The following is a 23,034-nucleotide window of genomic DNA, read 5'->3' as shown; positions in this document are numbered from 1 at the left end:
TCCGACGTCTCCCTTCACCCACTTTTCTGTTGTCTGTCCCCCAGGGAGGGGGTTATATGTAGATCCTTGTAATCGGTTCTCCCTTTCTACCCCACCTTCCCTCCTCCACCCTCCCAGTAGCGCCACTCTCACCACTGGTCCTGAGGAATCATCTGTCCTGGATTCCCGTTTTAAAAGGGTCTTCTAGTTGTCTTTCTTCAAAGACCGATTTGGTCCTTCACCATCATTAATTCTTATGTCCAAGAGTCCTTTTAAAGAATGTTACCTCATGATGAAATTGTAGAATTTCACAGCTTGCAGATATTATTTTTAGCCTGGATAATTCTTATTGCCGTTATTGTATTGTTGTTGAAACCCTATTTTCAGAGAGCGAGAGAGCAAGAGTGCTCACGTGCAGTGAAACCTGTGAGAATGGAACTTGCTTGCCTTGTTTTTCTTGGTCTCAGCTGTTTCCCACCTTGGAGAGAGTGCAGCCTTACCCTTTCCTTGGCTCTATATTAATGGGAAATATTTGAGTTTTCCTTCTCTGACAAGTTTCCACCTTTCACAGGTTTGGTTTGCATAGAATTTACTGTATATGAGTATCTAATTTCTATATAGATGTGTATATCTGCGCACAAAGACAGAAATATCTTCCCATGATTGTAACTTATTTATTATTTTATTTAGATAATCTTTCTCTTAAGGTGACCAGCTTATTTTCCTTTTACATTAAAGGATATTGTGGCTATTTGGGCTTCCATGAAAAATACACTAGTACCACATCAAATCTGCTAATGCAGTCAGTGTTGTGCAAGGTGACATCCTCAGTACTGTCAGGGAAGTTCATCGGTCCATGTCACATGACATGGGGGATTTTGTGAGCCAAATTAATGGAGTCAACTAGGATATGGGTTTTTCTCAGGTTGTCTGGATACCGGATATTGTATATACCAAGACCTTACTGCAAGTTGGAAAGAACATTATTGCATTTGAGAGAAAATTATACGTTGTAGGCATGTCCTTGTTTCATGCAGAAATGTACTAAGTATTCATTTTGACTGAGCTCACTGTATGACTTTATTTTTAAAAACAAGAATAAAAACCAGACAAACACAACTGTATAACCACACTGTTTTCCTTTCATTTTAGCTCACTGCAAATTTTCTTGACAGCCAAAGTTAGCCTTCATGAAGAATGCTAAAATAAAGCAAACCCTTCCCTGCTGATCTCACAATATTGGAAGAATCTTTTATAATCTTTAAATATTTTTCTAGTTCAGTGTAAATCCGAAAAGGAAGCACAATTCAGCATTGAATCGAATTTGAAGCATGTCAGTTTTTTTGCTGCTGAAAATTGCTGTTAGATTTCTGGCTTTTTGTTAAGGAAAAATCCTCTCTCCCCTCCCACCCCCAAACTCCACTACCACCACCGATGTATAAAAATAAAAAGGAAAGAATTTAATAATTGAAGTAAAATATTCCAGAATAGAGTGTCTACAGTTTATGGACCTTCTCTGAAATGTGTAATATCTTTGGAATATTCTTTTGATTTCTAAAACATTATTTTAAAATTTAGCTTTAAAATTTGGAGGAAATCTCCAAGGGGACTTTTCTCTTTTTTACAATGTTCTTTTCTCAAAATAAAAACAGCTTTAAATTTAGTACCACACACCACTAAACCACTTCACATTAGACATATTCAGCTGACATTTGTTTGGTGTCTGTTACACATATTAATCTTATTCTGCATTTTAGTTCTGGTCAGCCTGATCCCTGCCTATGCTCACAAAGTCCAAGTTCATGTGTTGGATTTCAGCCTCTCTACTTAGTTTGACAAATATATATTTCTGACACCAAGTGCAATGACCCTAAAATTGGAAAGATAGCATTTGAACTAGGTCTTTTGAATATGATTTGGGGGTTGGGTTGTAAGTATGGAGAATGGACAAGGCATTCCAGGTGGATTAAAATGATTCAATTGGTTGCCATTTTAAAAATGGGACTTTATTGTGTGCATGAAAGTTTTAGAGTAAATTCCGTTTCCATTGAACAATTTATATAGAATTTGTTTCCTGACTTTGGCTCTATCTCTAGATTTCCTCATTTCCATTTATCCTTTCTTTATTTTTTCCTTTTATATTTTTTTATCCTTCTTCCTCTTTCTGAACTGGATATTAGGGCAAATGCTGCCCTTTGGGTCTCATATCATTGATTGTTCTAAAGCAGTGGTTCTCAACCTGCGGGTCGCGACCCCTTTAGGGGGTCAAATGACCCTTTCACAGGGGTCACCTGATTCATCAAAAGACCTAGTTCAAATGACAGTTATAAAGTAGCACCGAAAATAATTTTCTGTTTGGGGGGGGCACCACCACATGAGGAACTGGATGAAAGGGTCACAGCGTTAGGAAGGTTGAGAACCACTGGTCTAAAGAGTGTACTTCCTCCCTGGTGTTGGCACTCACTTTGGAGGCTTGTCTACTGTTTGCCTTAAAGTTGATCCCCAGGGGTGGGGTTCCGATCCAGGTTTGAAGTTCTTTAAGACTGTTATCTTGAAGGGGTTTCCCCCAGTCTTTATTACCTAGCAAGACTTTTTTTTAAATGATTTTCTTTTTTGTTCACCCCACTCACTCCAGGACCTTCTGTTGTGATCCTGATGACAATGGTTGTACTTGCGTTCCCCTCCCCACATCTCTTCAGGGTGTATACTCATCTCTACTTAGGTATCTGTCCATAGATGTTTGTTATTAGTATTTTTGCAGGATTCTGTATGCACTCTTTTTATCTTTATTGTCATTTACACCTCTCGCTGACTTACTTTCCTCTGCCCCTGTCTTCCATATTCTGGGCTAGATGTTCTCGATTTTTTCCTTGCAAGTGTATATAAATTTGGGGCAGATTACAAAGAAAAAACCCAACAACTTTTTATTGTGAATTAGGTGGGGGTTTGCATATCAGATCATTTTTGCATTCAACAACTCAGAATACTTACCAAGCTTCCCAATGACTTGCCTTGTAACCCCCTTCCTTCTCCAAGTTACCACGTATCTACCCTCCAGCCGAGGGCTTCTCCTTCCTTCTCCTCCCATCCCCGGGGACCAACAAAATCTGTTGTTTCTTTTGTATGAAAACCTTTATCTTGATTGGAAAACATTGTTGCCATACAATAGCTGCCCTTTTGTGATGGACTCACTTCTCTTCGCATAATGTCCTCCAAGTCCATCCATGCCATGAAGTGCTGCAGATTCCTCATCGATGGTGCTCAGTATTCCATTGTGTGTATGCACGTTTATTAATGCAGGCTGCCACCAGTGGGCATCGAGGTGCTTTGCATCTTCTCACTGTTGTAAATAGTGCTGCAATGAACATGGATATACATGTTTAGGTTATGTTCTTTATTTCTGTAGGATACATACCAAGGAACACTATGGTGGGTCATATGGAATTTCTGTTCACAATTGTTTGAGGAAGCTATCCCCAGTGGTTGGGCTGTTTTATAGTCTCACCAGCAGTATATGAGCATTCCAGTCTCTCCACACCCTCGGTGGCCTTTGTTATTTTCTGTTTCTGCTTTTTTAAACTTTGCTACCAATGCTAGGGTGAGGTATTAGCTTCATTTTGGTGTAGTATGCAGAATTTTATGACCAGTGTTCTGATTATTTATTATATCCCAAGTTCAGTGACTAAAATCTGTTTAATAGTTAATAAATTTTAGGAATAATAGTCTTTCAACTGCACATGATGAATACTTAACCTTCTTTTCCCCTATGGACAAATTAATTTCCAAGTTCCTGTCTGGAACAAAAGCAGTATTTCAACTCACTTGGACCACGTGTTGACTGTAGCAGCAAATGATGGGCTTGCAGAGGTCTTTTGAGGTGACAGTAGCTGATACTCTAGGACATCAGTAATTTGTTAAAACTGGGCTCCTAGTTCTCCCAGTTTACATGAGGATTCTAGAGCTATGGCTCTGTTATATTATAGCTGTTGTTACCTGCCATGGAGTCATTTTCCAACCTAGGGTAACCCCATAGACCAGCGGTTCTCAACCTGTGGGCTGCGGCCCCTTTGGGGGTCGAACGACCCTTTCACAGGGGTCGTCTAATTCATAACAGTAGCAAAATGGCAGTGATGAAGTAGGAATGAACATAATGTGATGGTTGGGGGGTCACCACCACATGAGGAACCGTATTAAAGGGTTGTGGCATTAGAAAGGTGGAGAACCACTGCTCTAGACAGTGGGATTAGACTGTTCGGCTCCATAGGGTCTTCACTGACTAATGTTCCCGAAGTAATCTTTAGACCTTTCTAGTTTTTCATAGCCTGGATGCTCTGCTGAAACCTATTCAGTATCATAGCTACCCACAAGGCTGATGTTCATTGGCCAAGAATTGATCCTCCCACATAGAAGACAAGTGTTCTACTACTGAAAAAGTACAGTAGTCCTTGGTTTAAGAATGACATCTATTCCTGAGTGTTCCCTTAACCCTTTTGGGACCCAAAAGACTTAAAATACCCACCTATATGGTCTGCCTTTGGAGTTTCGTGAGAAGCTGTCATCCCACTTTTACTGTAGACTGCCATCTACTTGGGGTCTCTATAACAGCATGAGTCTGGAGAAAACGACCAAATCCCACCAATCCCAGCACCAGTGACTTCTTGGGACATATACATCCTAATGATTGTATCAAAATCTGTATTTCCAAAAAAAAAAAAGGCATTTTCATTTTCGTTCCATTACTGAAAACACATGGTTTCAACAACAGCGAAAAAAACCAAAGCATGAAATATCTTCTAAAGGGTTAACCTTAATTTGTCAGTCTGTCAGACTAGGTGCCTGTAGCCCTGCTGTCCACTGCCTTCAGTAGAAGAGGAAAGGGAGAAGCGGCAGGTGCCGATGATTGTGATGAGGGCTCTGGAGAGTAGGAGTTGACCCAGTCCATTCAGAGGGAGAGAGTTTTCTGCAACACTGGGTACGTGTTCATAACCTGAGGATCACACACACACACACACACACACACACACACACACCATGTTCATGAAAAGCATTACATTTACCTTATTCATATGTGTAGGTTCTTTTTATGGGTGGAGTTTTCCCTTCAGAAACTTCTGTGTTCATATATGGTTGTGGTTTACAGTCACTTTGGCTCTTTTGGAATTGTCAGCCAGTATGTGGATAGCCTCTCAGTGTTTTTAAGTATTTTAAAAGCCTAACAAACCACCTTATTGTCTTCTTCACTAAAGGCTCGGATCAGAAATCAAAGGCAGAAGTTGTAGGGCCCCAAAGAACAGAATCGTAGTGTTTCAGGTTTGTCATTTTGCTTTGCTCCGGACAAGGAACCAATAAGAAAAGCTCATGTGGTTCAAGCTTCCTGGAGGGCCTGCTTCAGCCCCATGGGCCTACCTAGTCTTTTTGTTCCTAGTAAGCTTGGTCTTCGGAAGTGACAGTCAGAAGGAGGTAGCCAGAAAACTTACCAGGACCTTCTGGTACCTGACCTTTAGAGACGTGCACTAGTTCTGCTGAACAGTTGACTTGCGGCTGTAGCTGTTAGTTGCCATGATGCGCAACAAGATTGAACCATTGGGACCCATAGGGCTTTCAATGACTGATTTTCACAAACAGACCACCAGGCCGTTTTTCAGAGTCCACCTTTAGACTCTACTGGAGCCTGTTCGCTATCATAGCAACCCCCAGGCCTCAGAGGGTAGTGGCTGTGCACGAGTCCCACCAGCCAGGAATCAAACCCAGGGCTCCTGTATGGGAGGTGAGAATCCCATGACTGGACCTCCACTGCCCTCTTCCTCATTCATCGGTAGCCTTCTCAGACCTGGCAGTTCTTCATTGCAACTGTAATAACTCAGTAGTCGAAGCTGTTTTATACACTCACATATCTAGCTTTCTAGGAAAATTTTTTAGTGAAGAGTAGACAGATGGTAAGTTGCCAATTTGAATTTGTTCCAAAATAAAAGGACACACAATGTCTTCAACTTTGAAAACAGGTGCTATCATGCATGGAGAACTACAAAACAGCTAAACGTGTTTTAGAATTTAAATTGCACGCGGAAGAATGGGAGTTGTTCTGAATTCATAAACCAGTGAGAATGAAGTACTTAAAGGCTTCAAAAAGTTCATGGCAAAATCTCATTTTCTTTTCATTGTTTCCCCCCACAGTCATTTGAAGCCTCCTAATATTGGTCCCAGGACCCCTGGTGATGTAGTGGTTCGACATTGGGCTGCTAACTGCAAGGGCAACAGTTCAAAAGTACCAGCTGCTCTGCAGGAGAAAGATGAGACTTTCAACTCCTGTGAAGAGTTAGTGTCTTAGAAACCACACGGCAGCCCTCCCCTTCTCCGGGGTTGCTCCGGGGTTGCTTTGCGTTGGAAGCAACGTGATGGCAGTGAGGATTGGGTTTATTTTTAGGGGCCTATTGGTCAGGCTGGGCAATTTTAATTCTAGCCTCCTAAATACAGTACAGTACTTGTTAGACACAGAGTTGTGGCACAAGGGGAACCCACTTTTTTCCTCTTAAAAAAGGAGGAAGACACATCATATTCCAAGTTTCAAATTTATATACACAATGTGAACCAGGAAAAAAAAATTTATATACAGAAATCCAAGTGACTTGAAACACTTTCAGAACTCCCCCCCCCCCCTTTTGGTGGTGGGGCTTATTTTCCTCTTTCCTACTGTGTACACTGGCAGTTGCAGGAGAACTTTCTCCCACAGTGGGGGTTGTGAAGGTGAGAGATATGTTCCTGGCTTCCTAGTTGAAGCATAATATTGTGTATTTTCCCCTAGAATAATTTTTGTTCCATAAATCATAATTCAGTGCTCTGATACTCTTCATGACACACTGTCGCTACAATGGAATGAAATTGCCTTCTGGAGTACTACCCTACGAGCCTAGACATCATTTATTTGGGAAATGACGTGATTTCAAAAACTTTTCACTGAAAAATCTCACAACGGATTGACTGCCAGTATCGTTTATACGTTGCCCTTTCAGCCAACTCTATGGTCTCACAAAAATGCTGAGAATACTACTTGTGAAATGGTATGGGACAATATAGCTTACAGCAAACAAGGATTTCATAATTCCAGTTTTAACTCATAAAGGTGGGTGGTGATTGGTGTGTGTGGGGGTGTACGTACTTGTTTTGGTATTTATACACATACACTCCTCTGCGAGTTCCATTTGCTCTTGTACAATGAATAGTGAAGTCGATGCTACTGAGTTATCCTACTAGACATTTATGTTTGAAAACTACACACCCTCCTTTCTCTTTCCCATTTGTCGCAAGAGGGTTAGGAACACAATATTACTTCTAGGTTCCATATGGGTACCAGAAATGCCCATTCATTATGACTGGTAAATGATAAAGTACCTTAAAACAAAGACCCAAAGCTGAAATAAGACTTGACTTTAAATGGTAAGATCTTACGGGAAGCACCTAGAGTTTCTTCATGTCTTTGTTAAGCTCCTTTTCAGTTATGTAACTATTTTTTTTCCTTTCAACATCACTATTCCAGATCATTTAAAACTATAGTTTAGTTTCCTGGTTTTACCAAGGCTGGATTTGAGGAGTCAAGGTATGGAAATTGTTTTGCATTTGCTCTGGATTTTTTTCAATTTGAAACATTTTATAATCCATGTATTTTGTATGTCAAACAATATTTTTACTAATACGTTATTTGAGTCAGGTTACCGACTAGTAAGTTGTTTCCTGGATCTTTCTTATAGGGGTCAAAATTATGGATAATAATGGAATACTTGGGTGGAGGTTCTGCACTGGATCTTGTAAGTATTTTAAAATAATCATACACATGCACACACACAGTCATTCAAACTTTAATTTTTAGAATGTCTTCACAGCATTGTTTTAATTAATATGTTCAAAATCAACACTCTTCAGAACTGCTACTCTTACGTAGAGCCAGCTGTATTGCATGACTGGGCATGCTGCTAGTATTCAAAGTGCGTAAGAAATGCAAATAATTACTTAGAATAAATCCCTATATTAGGAGTAAGTGTGTAACAATGGCTTTCAGTTTACAGTTTGATTTTGCAGGGATATCCCTCAACAGTCTGTTTCCCCTAAGAATGAAGAAGTTAGGTGCAGCTAACTGTCCCAAAGTGGCACACAAGTTCTAAGTACAGAACCAACCAGTGGTTGTTCATACTCTGGCAGTATGATGACAGTTGTGGTTAATGACGACTTGACCATGCTACTTCGATTTTAGTGGGTAGGGATCAGGGTGCAGCGTGCAAGAAAAGTTCCACCCAGTGGTATGGTCACACAAAATGCCTGTGAGAAACACTGCCTGTCCCTCGAGTTAGTGTTAATAAATCAATATTGTTGTTTTCCCCTTACAAATCTTCCATTGCCGTGACAGTATATTAAAAATTAAAAATTAATTACTTTAGGCAACTTTGTATAGTCTAAAGACCGCTGCACTGGCCTATGGGAATTTGAGGTTATAGAGCATGCTCTAGTCATGATAAAATCTGTAACTAAAACCAGACATACAAACTCCCTCAGCTTGGATGTCTTATAAAACAGAATATATGCTCAGTTATTTTTAAGTTCTCGTACATCTTCAACATTATAGGACTTAGAGTTTATTAGCATACTCTGTCTTTGAAGTTTTAGAGTACACTGTGTCTAAGAAGAAAGTGTTTTAATTATTAAGTTCATCAAGTGTTGCTTAAATTTGTTAAAGTGGGGATGAGTTTATCTAATTGAAAGTGATTAATTTTTTTAAAAGGTTTCAACCCTGAACTGCCAACGTTTCAAATAATCCTATGAATAGAAATGACCATTAGAGATTTACTTTCCTTTAGGCAGAACCACATTTAAATCATTTTAAAGAAACAGTAATTAAATGTGATGGAGAGTCTCATCTACTCCTAGAAATTCATCTCGGTTTTAATCAGTTTCGAGTTAGGTAATCCTTTCTGGCACCTAATCCAATTCTTACATCCTAAAGCTTAAATTTATTTTTTCCTACTCTCTACTGAGAGAAGCACCACTGTTTTTGTTTGGGTAAGATTTTCATGCAGATGAAGTCAGGCCCCATTCCACTCTAAAAATTCACATGGTTTTATTGCTGTATGTCTTGTCACATAATCTTTTTTTTCATCATTTGATTTTGTTACTGAGAATACACACAGCAAAATATACACCAATTCAACTGGTTTTTTTACACAGACTCTTTAGTGATACTGAATACGTCTTCAATTGTGTAACCATCCCCACCCCATTTTGCTGTCTTGTTTCTCCCCTATTAACACAAATTCAAACAGAACAGAAAAATACAAACTCATGGCAGCTGGTGGTGCTCGTGGAGGCTATTAGCCACATATTCCATATCTATACTTTCCTCCTGTTTTCTGTTTCCCTCTGTTTTTCTAGGTGAATAGGGACTAACTTGTGCCTTGGGTGGCTGCTTGCAAGCTTTAAGACCCTAGTCACTATGGAATTAAGAATCCGAACAGGAGCACTTACACATGTTATTAAATAACCAGTTAACTGGATGTACCATGAAACCATGCCCCTAAACCTCCAAATCCAGAAACCAAACGAGGTTCTTAGTTGTGTATAAACAGCCTCCGGAGCTCTTCTTTTGTGTGTGTGCCATTGATGTAAACATGGCTATTTCACGTTTGCCACTTAAACTTTTTATAGGTGTACAACTTAGTGACAGCAATTCAAACAATCGACTGTGCAACCTTACCCTTCATCAATATACTTACATCACCATAATCCTCTTCCCTGCTCCTTCTTCCCCCGATTCACTATTACTGACATTGAAATGGTCACCCAACATAGGGAGTGATGCTCAGCATCATTGGCCATCAGAGAGAGGAAAAGCCAAGTCACGATGCAACACCATTGTACTCTCAATGTGACTCGGCTTGGAAAAAGAAGAAAATAACAAATGTTGGTGATGATATAAGGTGATTAGAACCCTTTGTCATAACTTGTAATTTTGATCAATATTCTATAGTTTGTACCTCAAGTTGCCTCCCATTCTTGAGGGGAAAGAGCTGTGTGCTCTTTCATCAAATTTCGTATTTCCCAACTGTTTCCAAAAAGAATGCCAGTGACTTTCATATAATAAGGTGAATGGAGTTAAGCATAAGCACCAAGAAAAAAACTAGCCACAACAGAGAGAAGGGATAGCATGGCATGTTGCATTAGGGACGGGCTGGGAGTTAGGGGAGGATCAAGAGGATCTGTGGACCCACAAGCGTACAATCTTGGAATGATCATTGCCTCACCTGAAAACAACACAAATTAAACAAGGCTCTGGAGCTCTTTTGAGACATGGCAAGGTTTGGGTTAGTGAAGAAAAATGTGATGAAGCACTCCACGGTTACCCTGTAAACGAAAAGCAACCTCCGTTCCATCCCCTCTACCTTCCTTCTGGATCCAGTTCCTTATTTTTCCTCTTTCCTAACCGTTAGCATCTAAGGATACTGAACTGAAAAAAAAAAAAGAAAAGAAAAGAAGGAAGCACCACCACCCAGTGTCCATTTCTGTGCCACGCTCTCTCTCCTTTCGTTCTCCATAGCCCAAACCGAACCTGTGGCTGTCAATCCCAACACACAGCGACCCAAGAGGGCAGTCAACATGCCCCACAGAGTGGCCCTAGCTGTACCCTACAGAGGCAGATCGTGCAGAGCACCTGGAGGATTTGAACTTCTGTTAACAGTCATCTCTAGAGCCTCCAGCTCCCAGTTAACTATGATTCAGCTTTTCCCAAATTGTACTGTGTCTGTAACTTAACCAGGTACCCCTGAGTCTGTTGATGCACGTCACACAGAACCATCTTGAGTTGGAGTCGAACCCGACTCCATGGTACCGGGCTGCTTTTTCTGAAGGACATCGTCAGACCTTTCTTCTGAGCCTTCTCTTGGGTGGACTCAATCCTCCGATCTTTTGGTGGGCAACTAGGCACCTTAACAATTTGCACCAGGATTTGCTGACTTTCATTTAAGTATATATCTTTTAAATGCTCTGCTGGCTTACCATGGTCTCTTTTAGAAGGCCTGCAGAATGATGACTATTAGCCCGTGGCCAGTTTTTTCAAGCCGTTAGTGCCCATCAGTGTGGATTCTGACTCATAGTGAGCTCATATGTGTCAGGTACTGTGCTCCCTAAGCTGTGACCCCCTTGGAAGCAGCACACCAAGCCTGTTTTCCAAGGCATCTCTGGGTGAGTTCAAACCACTAACCTTTTCATTAGTAGTTGAGCAAGTAACCGTATGTATATCTTCCCTGGTCCGGCCTGTCAACATTTTATGATCAATGATCCTAAGTACCAATCTTAAATAGTATGATATTTGTCCTTCAGTTATTTGGTAGCACATCAGGGTTTCATTGCTAGTAGTCATTAAGATAATGTGCTATTTTCACCTTTTAGAATGACTTTAATCACAGCTGTTTAAATAGAAACGTTTAGGGTGGAAGTTAGTATATTTGAAAGTAAATAGATAATGCTACCTAGGAAAGGGGCCTATTGAACTACGGAAGTCTCTGGAGTATATTATATACACAGACCACAGTTAATATTAAATGGTAAGGGCAAAGTGTGGGTTCTACTTTAAGCTATTAAATTGCAACATGAAAGTGTCCTTTATTCAGCATAAATACGGCATTCATGTAAGATGAAATGCAGAAGGTGCCAAAGCCCTGGGAACCCCTCCCAGTGTGCAGCAGAGTGACTCTGTTTAATTTTCACCGCCTCTTCCCTCCTCCCAGCAAGCAGAACCCTCCCTCGGCTCTGACTGTAAGATTCCCACCCTTTCCTGTAATAATATTGTACAGTCCAGTGTTTGTGCTTTATGAGGTACCAGGATTTTAAAATAACCATTTATTTTAAAGAGAGATTTTCAGATATTCCATTACAAATTCTCCTGACACCAAATCCTTGTATTCCAGTGGGAACTGTTGGCTTTGGGACAGGGACTGGGAAAGAAAGGGAAATGTGTTACAGTTATTTTAAAAACCTTAGCCCTCCACAGTTTGGTTTATTTTTTTTAACAATGAAGGTCTGAATAGTGTAATTATTATGTTCCTGGCAACCCTTTAAGTCAGAGTCTCAAAAAGGCTCCATGGCGTTTCAGCAGTACTGAAACACAGAAATGTCGGGAAATGGGCTGGAGCTGACTCATACGATCACGTTGGGTTCCTGCAGAAATGTTATGATCTACCTGATCTAAAAATCAGTTGAGTGTAAATATTTCATAGCTTTTTCACAGCAAATGCCAAACGTGAAGATTTTTCTTTCCTTTTTTCTCTATCTGGAAAAAAAAGATAATTTGTGCAGGTACTATTTAAATGTATGTGTTAAATATTTTCTGTAAATAATTTGGAACAAGTAAATAGGTCTAAATTCTTGTATTAGCTTTCAAGATTAAATTTAATTATTTAAAAGCCTGTTCAGCCATTGCCTTCACTCCCTGGCTCTCTTTCCTCGGAAAGTTTTTCCTAATTTGTTTGATAAACAGAACTACTTCACATAGACATGTTTACATGATTTTATTATTCAAAGATACTATCCATTTTGAATTTTTTGTCCAAACTTTTATATTCGTGTGTGTGTGTGTGTGTGTGTGTGTGTGTGTGTGTGTGTGTGTGTGTTTGCGTGTGTTCCCTCCTCCTTCAAGCTGCGAGCTGGCCCATTTGATGAGTTCCAGATTGCCACCATGCTAAAGGAAATTTTGAAAGGTCTGGACTATCTGCATTCAGAAAAGAAAATTCACCGGGATATAAAAGGTATACGAAAGTCTTATTTCAACCTGAGGAAAATAGATGTAGTCTGAAGAAGCTGAATTCACTGTTCCCCCTTTCCCTCCTAGCTGCCAATGTCTTGCTCTCCGAACAAGGAGATGTTAAACTGGCTGACTTTGGAGTTGCTGGGCAACTGACAGATACGCAAATTAAAAGAAACACCTTTGTAGGAACACCATTTTGGATGGCTCCTGAAGTTATTCAACAGTCAGCTTATGACTCAAAAGTAAGGGGTTATTACAACAAATTATTTTGTTCATAATGATAGATTCATTTCTTTGCAAGTGTATAAGCTAAAGTCATACCAGATTGCCCTGTTTAAATTCCCTTGATACACTGGTAACATTTGAACTTCAACAGCTTTCGATCCCACTTGAAATAATAATCAGGTAATCTCTACGGTAACATATAAGGCTTCCCATGATCAGACCCTACAGTGCCTCTCCAATCTCATCTTTTTAAAAAAAATCATATTATTGGGGGCTCATACAACTCTTATCACAATCCATCCATCCATCCATCCATCCATTGTGTCAAGCACATTTGTATATTTGTTGCCCTCATCATTCTCAAAATATTTTCTTTCTACTTGAGCCCTTGGTATCAGCACCTCATTGTTTCCCCTCCCTCCCCCCTCCCTCATGAACTCTTGATAATTTATAAATTATTATTATTTTGTCATATCTTACACTGTCCACTGTCTCCCATTATTGCTCTCCTCTGAACTCTGTATGCTTCAGCCACAGTGACGTTGTTGTTCCTTAAGGTTAGCAAGTACCCTCTGACCTCAGGTCCTTTGCACTTGCCCTTTCGTCTGTGTGAAATGACTTTCTTCCCAGTCAGGTCTCTGGAAGGTTGAGGGCGATCTCTGGAGAAGAGCGCTTTCCCGCTCTCCTGTACACATTTACTTGCCCTTATCCCCGCTGTTCTCGTGCCCCGTTTTATTATTTTCCTCGTATCACACACCTCTCATTGTGTTATTTCTTTCCTTGAGAGCAGGGATTATTGTCTGTCTTGTTCACAACCTGGGCAACTCTGCTGTCTAGAATGCTGCCTGCTACATAGTAAGGAATTCGAGAAACCTTTTCATTTTCAAGAATGCTCTAGTAGTATTTGTTAACAACGCATTTCTGGACACTCGTTCATGCTGCATGACCATTCCGTTCCACAGGCTATTTTGTGGTCCGTATGTTGGGATGGAGTGATGTTTCTTTGCTTTCTGTTACCTTAGGCTGACATTTGGTCCTTGGGAATCACGGCCATTGAACTAGCCAAGGGAGAGCCACCGAACTCTGATATGCATCCAATGAGAGTTCTGTTTCTTATTCCAAAAAACAATCCTCCAACTCTTGTTGGAGACTTTACTAAGGCCTTTAAGGAGTTTGTTGATGCCTGCTTGAACAAAGATCCATCATTTGTGAGTATATATTGCTATTTCTACTACGGATTCTACGGTTTGTGGGGAGGACAATGCACGTGAAACTTGTCCAGGATCCAGAAGGAACCCGGTATTGCTCATTTCATTCAGTTCCAAACTAGACTTGTCATTCCTTTTCTTTTTCCCTGCTGTCTTCTGCTTGTCCTCTACCTTCCTCCTTATCTTATTGATCCCTTCCTATTTCAAAGGAAAAAGAGTTTGAGAAATAAAGTTTCCCTTAGGATATGTCCATGTCTAAAGTATATGTATAAAGCCCAAAATTATTTTCATTCATCCCTTTTCAGTTTTTATGAAAAGTTAATGCTTCTTCAGTTATTTTAATTTGATAGAAAATACGAAATGAAGTTGTAGGATTTTTCTGAAGCCTAATGATAAATTTGAGTCCAAGTATTTCATTTAAAAAATAAACTGGCTCTCAGGCTTCTAGAAACTAGAGCTATACAAGGATTATCTAAACTCATGATCATTCTTTTATTAGTAAAACACTAACCCCCCATGTGTGTATGTACAATAGCATAGTTACAGCCTTGCTAGTTTTTAATCAGTTTTCCAATATTCAGTAAATGTAGTAAACAGAAAACACTATTCTGAAAAGTTTGCATTTTTTTACCTTATTTTATGAATCCTGACATCTGTTTCTCTACTTTTGAAAAGGCCTGTCTTCTTGTTTGTTGGTCCAAAGGCCACTTCTTGCCTCTTGGACTTAACATATTGGTACCAAAGTAGTGGATTTAATTGGGTTGTTTTGAACCATTTCAAATATAGAATTAACTATTTTGCTATAGCATTTTAGTTGTCCTCATGATTACACCTTTGAGCGTGATATGAAGGACTTCTTAGTGTCCCCGCTAATCATGAAGAGCCTAGAAACCTTCCTTTTATCCTCTTACCACCTCCTTAGCGTCCTACAGCTAAAGAACTTCTGAAACACAAATTCATTGTGAAAAATTCAAAGAAGACTTCATATTTGACTGAGCTGATCGATCGTTTTAAGAGATGGAGGGCAGAAGGACACAGTGATGATGAATCGGATTCCGAAGGCTCAGATTCGTATGTACAAATTTTGTTTTTTATATAGACAGCATATGTTAATGTTGTAAACCTTTCATTGGTAGCCAGTGTGTTTGCTGGAACATAAAATATCAGCTAGCAACCGTGAAATTCTTCTAAAATCACACTTTGGTGAAGTACCATGAATTTGGAAAGAGGTTTTCCTTGGAAATGAATGGCTTGAGTGTTCGATGGTGTCGGTGTAACCCCTAGTGGATACTTGTATATATTACAAAATTTGGGAACAAGCGTAAAGAATTTATTTTAGCTTGATTCAAGTGATCCTGGGCAATCCCCTCTCATGGATTGGTGACACCTTGCACAATTCCTTTGGAGAATTGACCTCTAGGCCACGTACCAAGCCACCCCCAGACTAGTGCATTGTCATCTCCGTTTCTATTTGGTTGCTGCTCAGTGCGAACGTCGTTTGCAGAATCGCAGCACACACACGAGGGATGCAGTAGACAGGACATTTCTAGGTGGCACCAGCACGTAGGCCTCTGCTGGCTGAATTGGCACAAAAGCAACAGCACACTATTGAGATGACATTCTCAGATTCCTGCCTCGATAAGAAATTGCCCTGCCACAGTTAAACCCCTCAGGAACAGTAATGGCAGAAGCGAGACCATGAGGGTAGAGAGAAGGTGGGGGAGAATGGGGGAAGCGATCACAAAGAGCGGCATATAACGTTCCCCCTTCCTGTAAGGGGACAAACAGCGAAAATGTGGGTGAAGGGAGACAGCAGATGGTGTAAGATATGAAAATAATAATAATTTATCAAGGGTTCCCAAGGGTGGGAAGGGGGAGGAAAAAAGAGGAGCTAATACCAAGGGCTCAACTAGAACAAAAATATTTTGGAAATGATGGCAATTTATGTACAAGTGTGCTTGATACAATGGATGTATGGATTGTTAAAGGAGCTATAAGAGCCCCCAATAAAGTGATTTTTAAAATATAGAAAAGAGAAATTGTCCTACCTAAAATATTTGAGGGTAGGAATATAAAAAGAAATCTGTGTAACAATATTCATCACAGAACTATTTCCAAGGGTCAAAATGTAGAAACAACAGAAATGTCTACCAACCGATGAATGGATGAACAAAATGTGTGTGCGTATGTATATGTTATAGATGTGTGTGTGTGTGAACAATGTAATCAGCCAGAAAGATAACTGCAGGCTTGATGCATACTATAACATGGAGGAACCTGATCTCGCTTATAAAAAAATAGGCAAATATGTACAAATGAAAGTGTGTTAGTGGGGTAAGAAGGAAGGAGAGGGTGAGGTTCCTGTGGAGGGGGCAGAGTTAAGGGGCACAGAGTTTCTGTTAATGGTAGTAAAACAAGCTGGGAAAGGATAGTTACAATGGTTGCAAACTTGAAAATGTGATTAATGTCGCTAAATCATACGCATAAACATTTTAAACTGGTAAATAATTTGTTACATGTAATTATTCCATAATCAGTAACTAAAGTGTGCAGATTTTTCTGAGAGTATAAAAAGCCAGAATGTTATTATGCCTTATTCCAATAGTGGTTGACTTTGTGGCCATGACAGCCTCCCATAGAGCTGTAAAGAATATCATAAGCCACACTTCGTGGGGACACTGATGACATCAGTGGGAGAGGGAAGGGCAGTGGGGAGCAGGCATCTATCCCCATGGGGTTCAAAGGGTTCATGGAAAAATGGAATTAAAAGATGAGTTGGTTCCACAAACATCTTGAAGCCCCCCTTGTATTTTGTACACTTAGGGAGTTAAGAGCCACCGTCTTCAGTAAAGGTGCGATCTACTTGAAACTGAGATGCCACCACATCTTATTATGCTATGATTTCAAACAAACAAAATTGGGACAATTACTTCTTCAGCTTCTGGCTGCAGTGGTTTGGAGTTTTCATCCAGCTGAATTTTTTTAGCAACTTCTCCAGATAACTTTTGGCCGTCTCTTTAGGGAATCCACCAGCCGAGAAAACCATACTCACCCTGAATGGAGCTTTACCACAGTGCGGAAGAAGCCGGAACCAAAAAAACTACAGAATGGGGCGGTATGTATTTGCAGATGCCCACAGTTGCTTTAGAGACTTTTTCAGAGAACGTAGTGAGATGGCCCAAAATTGTTACCACTGAATATGCTTCAGCGCTCACCCACCTAATTGTTGTAGACTGTATCATTCCCAGCATAGAAAACTGAAAAGTAAACTCACTAAGGTGGAGTCAAATGCTGACCCATAACTGACCCTATAGGACAGGGTAGAGCTGCCTCTGTGGGTTTCTGGGGCCATGACTGTCTTATGTCCAATGCCACTATATTCTAGCTCACTAACACCTAGGTTATCGAACTGTATGTGTTCAGTTTCATTTCTGATGATTTTCAGTTTTCTTAGATTCATACTTCGTTCATTCACAGTTCTGATTATTAATTGATTTGTGCAGCTGTTTCTTCTAATTGTGAGCCATGGCTCATCAGCGAATGCTGGTGCCAGAGGCTTTACTCCCACAGGCTTTACTTCACGCATGCCAGTATGGGGTACTCCACTTTGAGAAGGCAGCTCTTCTGCAGTCATGTGTGAGTGCCTTCTCACCTATAGGGCTCATCTCCTGCCCCTATCATCTCCGACAAAGTTCTGCTTCTATTCATTAGGCCTTCAGTATCTGAAAAAATGTGTGGAGCTCTCCATAGGGCTTTCCGCAGCTAATTCCTCCAAGATTGACAATCTAGTCTTTCTTCAGAGCCTGTTCTTAGTCTGGAAGCTCTGCTGAAATCGGTTCACCTTGAGTGACCCTGCTAGCATTACAAAAACCGGTAACATAGCTTCCAACATCACAGCAACACACAAGCCACCACCGTATGACAAGCTGACAGTCTACGTAGAGCTACATAAATCCATTGTAATCATAAAGCACCAATGGTTCAGTTGAACGACGCTTTTCTTCCACCAGTGGGACTGGCCAGTACACCCCATGCACTGCCTCCATTGACCTGGCTGTGGAAGCTTGAGTGTTGCTATGATTCTGACTGGATTTCAACGGTGCCTCCAGCCTGCGATAGCCTAGACCAGTGGTTCTCCACCTTCCCAGTGCCGCAGCCCTTGCATCCAGGTCCTCATGCGGTTGGGACCCCCAACCATCAAATTACTTTTGTTGCTACTTCATCACTGTCATTTTGCTACTGTTCTGAATTGGGCGACCCCTGTGAAGGGTTGTTCGACCCCCAAAGGGGTTGCGACCCACAGGTTGAGAACCACTGGCTTAGAAAGAAAGGTCTGGCCACCTTCTTTGAAAGATCAGCCCATGAGAATTCTGTGGATAGCTGCAATTCATTCCACAACTGCTCATGAGGATGATCAAGGACTGGACAGCATCTTGTTCTCCTGTGCATAGTGTCACCATGATTTGGTGGCAGCTAATAACAAGAGCATTGTAGTCTTAGAAGTTATAGCTTATGGATACTGTGTTAGACAGGGTTCTCTAGAGAAACAAACCCCGGACACTTATGATTTGATAGATAGAGATGGTAGACAGACTAAGACAACATAAGAAACAGCTAATTAGTCCACAGAGCCGTACAAATGGCCCATTTCAACTCAGGGGGGCTCCTGGGTGCAAGTCAAGGAAGCAGACAGCTGAGTCCTCTGTGCAGCAGTACAGGCAGTTCAACCACAGGCAGCAAACAGCAGGGCAGGTCACCAACAGTCAGCCAGATGACAGGGTCCAACAGTCCCCAGCTCAAGTGATGAATACACCAGCAATGTGGATAAGCAGGTTTTGAAGGAACCTCAAAACTAGAGCGACATGGTCCATGGGTTGAGTGTCCCACAGGTAGTGTAGCTTGCAATTTGAGGCAGAGAACTAGCTAAGGCAGCTGCACACTGGTCCGATCATCAGAGAGCAAGAGACAGAAAGGCAAAGCTCGCCAAGCCATTTTTCTCTTTACCCTTCAATTACACTGCAACCTTATTAGTCCCACATGTGTTTATTGTCCAGGCTGGCACAATAATCCTACCTGTCAGATACTTATGGATGAATATCGATGATGGGAAGAATCATTGGAGCTTGTGTTATAGCAGGTCATTTGGAGAGAATTGAGGGTCTTAAAATAGTGCACATTTGGTATGAAATAAGAAAACCATAAATGTCCATTTTTCCCAACATGTATGATCTGTATTATTTATTCAAAGGAGCAAGATTTTGTGCAAACTCTGAGTTGTTTGTCTATGATAATCACACCTGCATTTGCTGAGGTGAGTGCAAGTTCATTAACTTTGGACAACTGTACTAAGTTGTAGAGTATTTTAAATTTTATAGCTATTGATCTTTTTTCTCAGCTTAAACAGCAGGATGAGAACAATGCTACCAGAAATCAGGCAATTGAAGAGCTTGAGAAAAGCATTGCTGTGGCTGAAGCTGCCTGTCCTGGCATCGCAGATAAAATGGTGAAGAAATTAATTGAAAAATTTCAAAAGTAAGCATAAAATGTCATTTAAAAAGTTTTCTTGACATTTTTCGTTGGGTGTTCATTTATGATGTGGTTGCCTAGATTCAGTTTAACAGAGTCACAGTTAAACAGTAGTATACTTGAAAACGGTTTGGTTAGTTGCTTATCTTAAATATTAATTTATGAAATTATCATCTTTAGGCTTAGAAGGCAGTATTCACTGAATGAGAAGGGCTGCTTGTTTAACTTTCCCAGCTTGTTGATAATATAGACAAAAAGTGATTGAGCAGTTTCTTATTTGGACCTCATCGTTTGAAGACCTACTACTATTTACACATTTCCAGTGGATCCCAAGTTTGACCCTCTTATGAAAAGGGAAGGGAAGGATTTTAGCTAGAGGAACCCATTGCAGACTGTAGAAGGGCTTTATGTTTGAATTTTGTTCCCATATTGTCTCTTGGAAATATTAGTTTACCTTTGTGCACATGTTTTAAACATCCTATGTTTAATTTTTAAAACTATATTTAACAAAACTTGTAGATACATACATGCACATATATACAACTCCTCAGTTCAAGGTAAGCCTAATAAAGTGATAGTAACGTTAGCCTTAAGTCCATTAGATCTCTTCTCAGTGCATTAAAAAATTTCTTTAGATTTGTGATGTCTTTATGACATGTAAAAAAGCACCCACCCTCATAGATCCTGTTGATAAACCCTATATATCCTCATAAATTAAAGCCACTCTTGAAATCCCTTAGATTGCAGTGAAAAACTCCTCCTCTGTTTCCTGATTGCAAACAAACCATTTGCAGTTGCCAAGTCAGCCTCAGAAGTCTTTTGAATCTTGTTCATATCTTAACGTGTACATAACGAGAGTCAATATACAAATAATTATCTAGCTGGTTGAATCAGTTCTTACTCTGCAGAACTTATACAGATGAGCACCATCAACATGCATACTATTACACTGATTCTTTTAAAACTTTCTTTTATAGGTGCGTAGCAGATGAATCGCCCTAAGAAACATCTTATGATTGGCTTGTGTTTCATATGGGCCCAGAGAAACCCACCAAAGCGACTTCAACCTTAACAGTGCTTAATTTAGGAGCTCCATGTGCCTTTTGGATCTTTGCAACATATTGATGATGAAATTGTAGAAGAACCTATTCAGCTGTTCTGTGATGGTGTTTATTATTTTATATTTTAAAAAGAGTATTTTGTAAGGAGTAACCAAATACTATAGTTTCATCCGTATTCTAGTAAATGTTGAGATACAGTTTTGCTTTTAGGTAGCGTTATTACTTAAGTTGCTAGGATAGGATGAATACCTTTCATCATTAGTTACCTGTACACTCGTGAGACATGCAGGGTCTCTCAAAGTCATCCCAAATTCAACTTTGTAAGTCACCAAACATGAAAGGCTTTTTCTTTTCATAGGCAATCATATTCTAAACAGGAGTACTGGTGGGGAGGTTGAAGTGACACATGTCTTCATCCAGATGGTTGTGTTAGCCCTCAGAAAGTAAAGCTGGAAAAGTATTGGTTCTTCTACCAAGCTGGTTGAATATTCCAGGCAGCTCACTGATTGTCACATTTGATAGCTCTGTGTTTGAGACATTTGCAGGCAACATGTAGCAATACAGGTACTTCTTGGTATGCAGTATTTACCTCCCATTTTAGAAGAAACAATTTACTCTTATTTAACATAGTTGGAAACTCAAAGCAATACCATCTATCCCAGAATGGGTATTTGGTTATTCTGGACAAAAAAGTCTGGTGTGGGTTTTTTTGTTTTCTTTTTGTTTTATCCAACTAAAATTTCATGTTATATACTTTGATTTGGGGAATTTAAAAACGCTGATATGAATATAACTTACACCAGCATATTTTCTCATTGTGATAAATTGTTTTGTCAACTATTTATACATTTTTGTTCCTCATAATTAATAATGCATTAGCATCATTTCTTCCTTTTTGAAGGGTATTTAAGTGAGCATTTTCTAGTTCATAAGAAAGCCATAGTAAGTATGGGTTGGTGTCTTTCTATTCAAACGTAAGTTAGACTGTACAGTTAATTTTCATTGATATTTATGGTACTGTTAAGTGGGTAATAGTTTTTTTTTATACCCAGTATATATATTATGCCTAAGTTGTGAACTGGGGCTACATTTCAATAGTTGTAGAATTATTGATATTAGTTTGAATAGTTAATGTTTTAATATTTGCATCTGCACAATTGAGTTTCTACACGTCTTTTTAAAAATCAGAATCCAGTGCCAAATGTTAGAATGAAGATAGACTTCAAGTTAAGAAGACAGTTTTCTGCCTAAGTGGCCATTACACCCTCTTTCTTTAAGATAATACAATTATTACTTGACAAAGATGTAGTGGTGCCACATCCCAACAAAGTTATTTTCATTTGTGCCTATACTGTAACAGTCCTTTTGAACACATTGTATTTTGAAGTAATGGTTCATTAAAAATTTTCACCTGCTATGTAACTGAAACTCAATTACGACTTGTAATCTGTAGAGATCTGGAAATAATTTTGCAACTCGTTTCATGGGTTGAATATTTTTGTAAAAGTAAAAGCAATGTTTATATAAGTCTATTTGGAACTTTAAGACACAAGTTTTTAAGACATCACGGGCAAATTGTATGACTTATTGTTATTATAGCTATTAGACCTATAAACTGTTTGTAGGTGAAGCATATTCCAGTATTTTGGGAGCTTTAAAAATAAATATTTACATTTCATGGTTCATGGTTCTCAGTGCTTGCTTTCTTGGGATAATGGTATTTTCATTGTTTCACATTTTTCCCCCTTTGCCCTTTTTAATTTGCTGTTGGAACATTATTTCGTTTATCGATGGCACTTTTTAAATTAGAAGATCACCTTCACATTGTATTCAGTTTTGTTTAGAACTGAAGTGAACATTTGCCCTGGTTTCGGCCTCCTATCCTGGCAAAATTAGTAGCAGAGTTCCATTTCACACAAAAACGTCCCGAGTCGCACTGTCAACTCTCGTTTCAGTAGGATGGCATGTGCAGATGTGAGCCCCACTGCTCTTCGCAGAGCTTCGAAACTGGCAAAGATATCCAGAAAATCAGCTGAGAAATAGCATGTAGAACAACAAACTTTTTCCATAGAAAAAGGTGAAGATGCACTTAGTGTGAGAGATAGGAAGCCAAAAGCAGAGAAGAAACGGGGATTTTCTGATGTAAGCACAATGCGAGTAAGGAAGTGATTTCACCCATCTTTTGTCAATAAAAGTTGCATATTGACAATAACCTGCCTGTAGAGCATCAGATTTTGAAGCCAACATCTGG

General features: G+C 39.7%; 1 protein-coding gene across 1 annotated transcript in view; it reads left to right on the top strand.

The window, feature by feature from the left end:
- Nucleotides 1–22,466, top strand: part of STK26 (serine/threonine kinase 26) — a 66,035-nt gene extending 43,569 nt beyond the window's left edge. Inside the window, exons 3-11 of the mRNA XM_004715378.2 lie at nt 7,725–7,781; nt 12,656–12,764; nt 12,848–13,005; nt 14,011–14,196; nt 15,119–15,267; nt 17,218–17,311; nt 19,445–19,507; nt 19,592–19,728; nt 20,700–22,466. Of these exons, the coding sequence (XP_004715435.2) occupies nt 7,725–7,781; nt 12,656–12,764; nt 12,848–13,005; nt 14,011–14,196; nt 15,119–15,267; nt 17,218–17,311; nt 19,445–19,507; nt 19,592–19,728; nt 20,700–20,724 (978 nt within the window). The 3' untranslated portion in view covers nt 20,725–22,466. The remainder of the gene's footprint in view (nt 1–7,724; nt 7,782–12,655; nt 12,765–12,847; nt 13,006–14,010; nt 14,197–15,118; nt 15,268–17,217; nt 17,312–19,444; nt 19,508–19,591; nt 19,729–20,699) is intronic.
- The last annotated feature ends 568 nt before the right edge of the window (nt 22,467–23,034 follow it).

The sequence above is a fragment of the Echinops telfairi genome, unplaced genomic scaffold (genome assembly GCF_000313985.2).
Source record: "Echinops telfairi isolate 266 unplaced genomic scaffold, ASM31398v2 ScPeMD7_20;HRSCAF=75, whole genome shotgun sequence".
Classification (NCBI taxonomy): Eukaryota; Metazoa; Chordata; class Mammalia; order Afrosoricida; family Tenrecidae; genus Echinops; species Echinops telfairi.
This window is presented reverse-complemented; position numbering and strand designations above follow the sequence as displayed.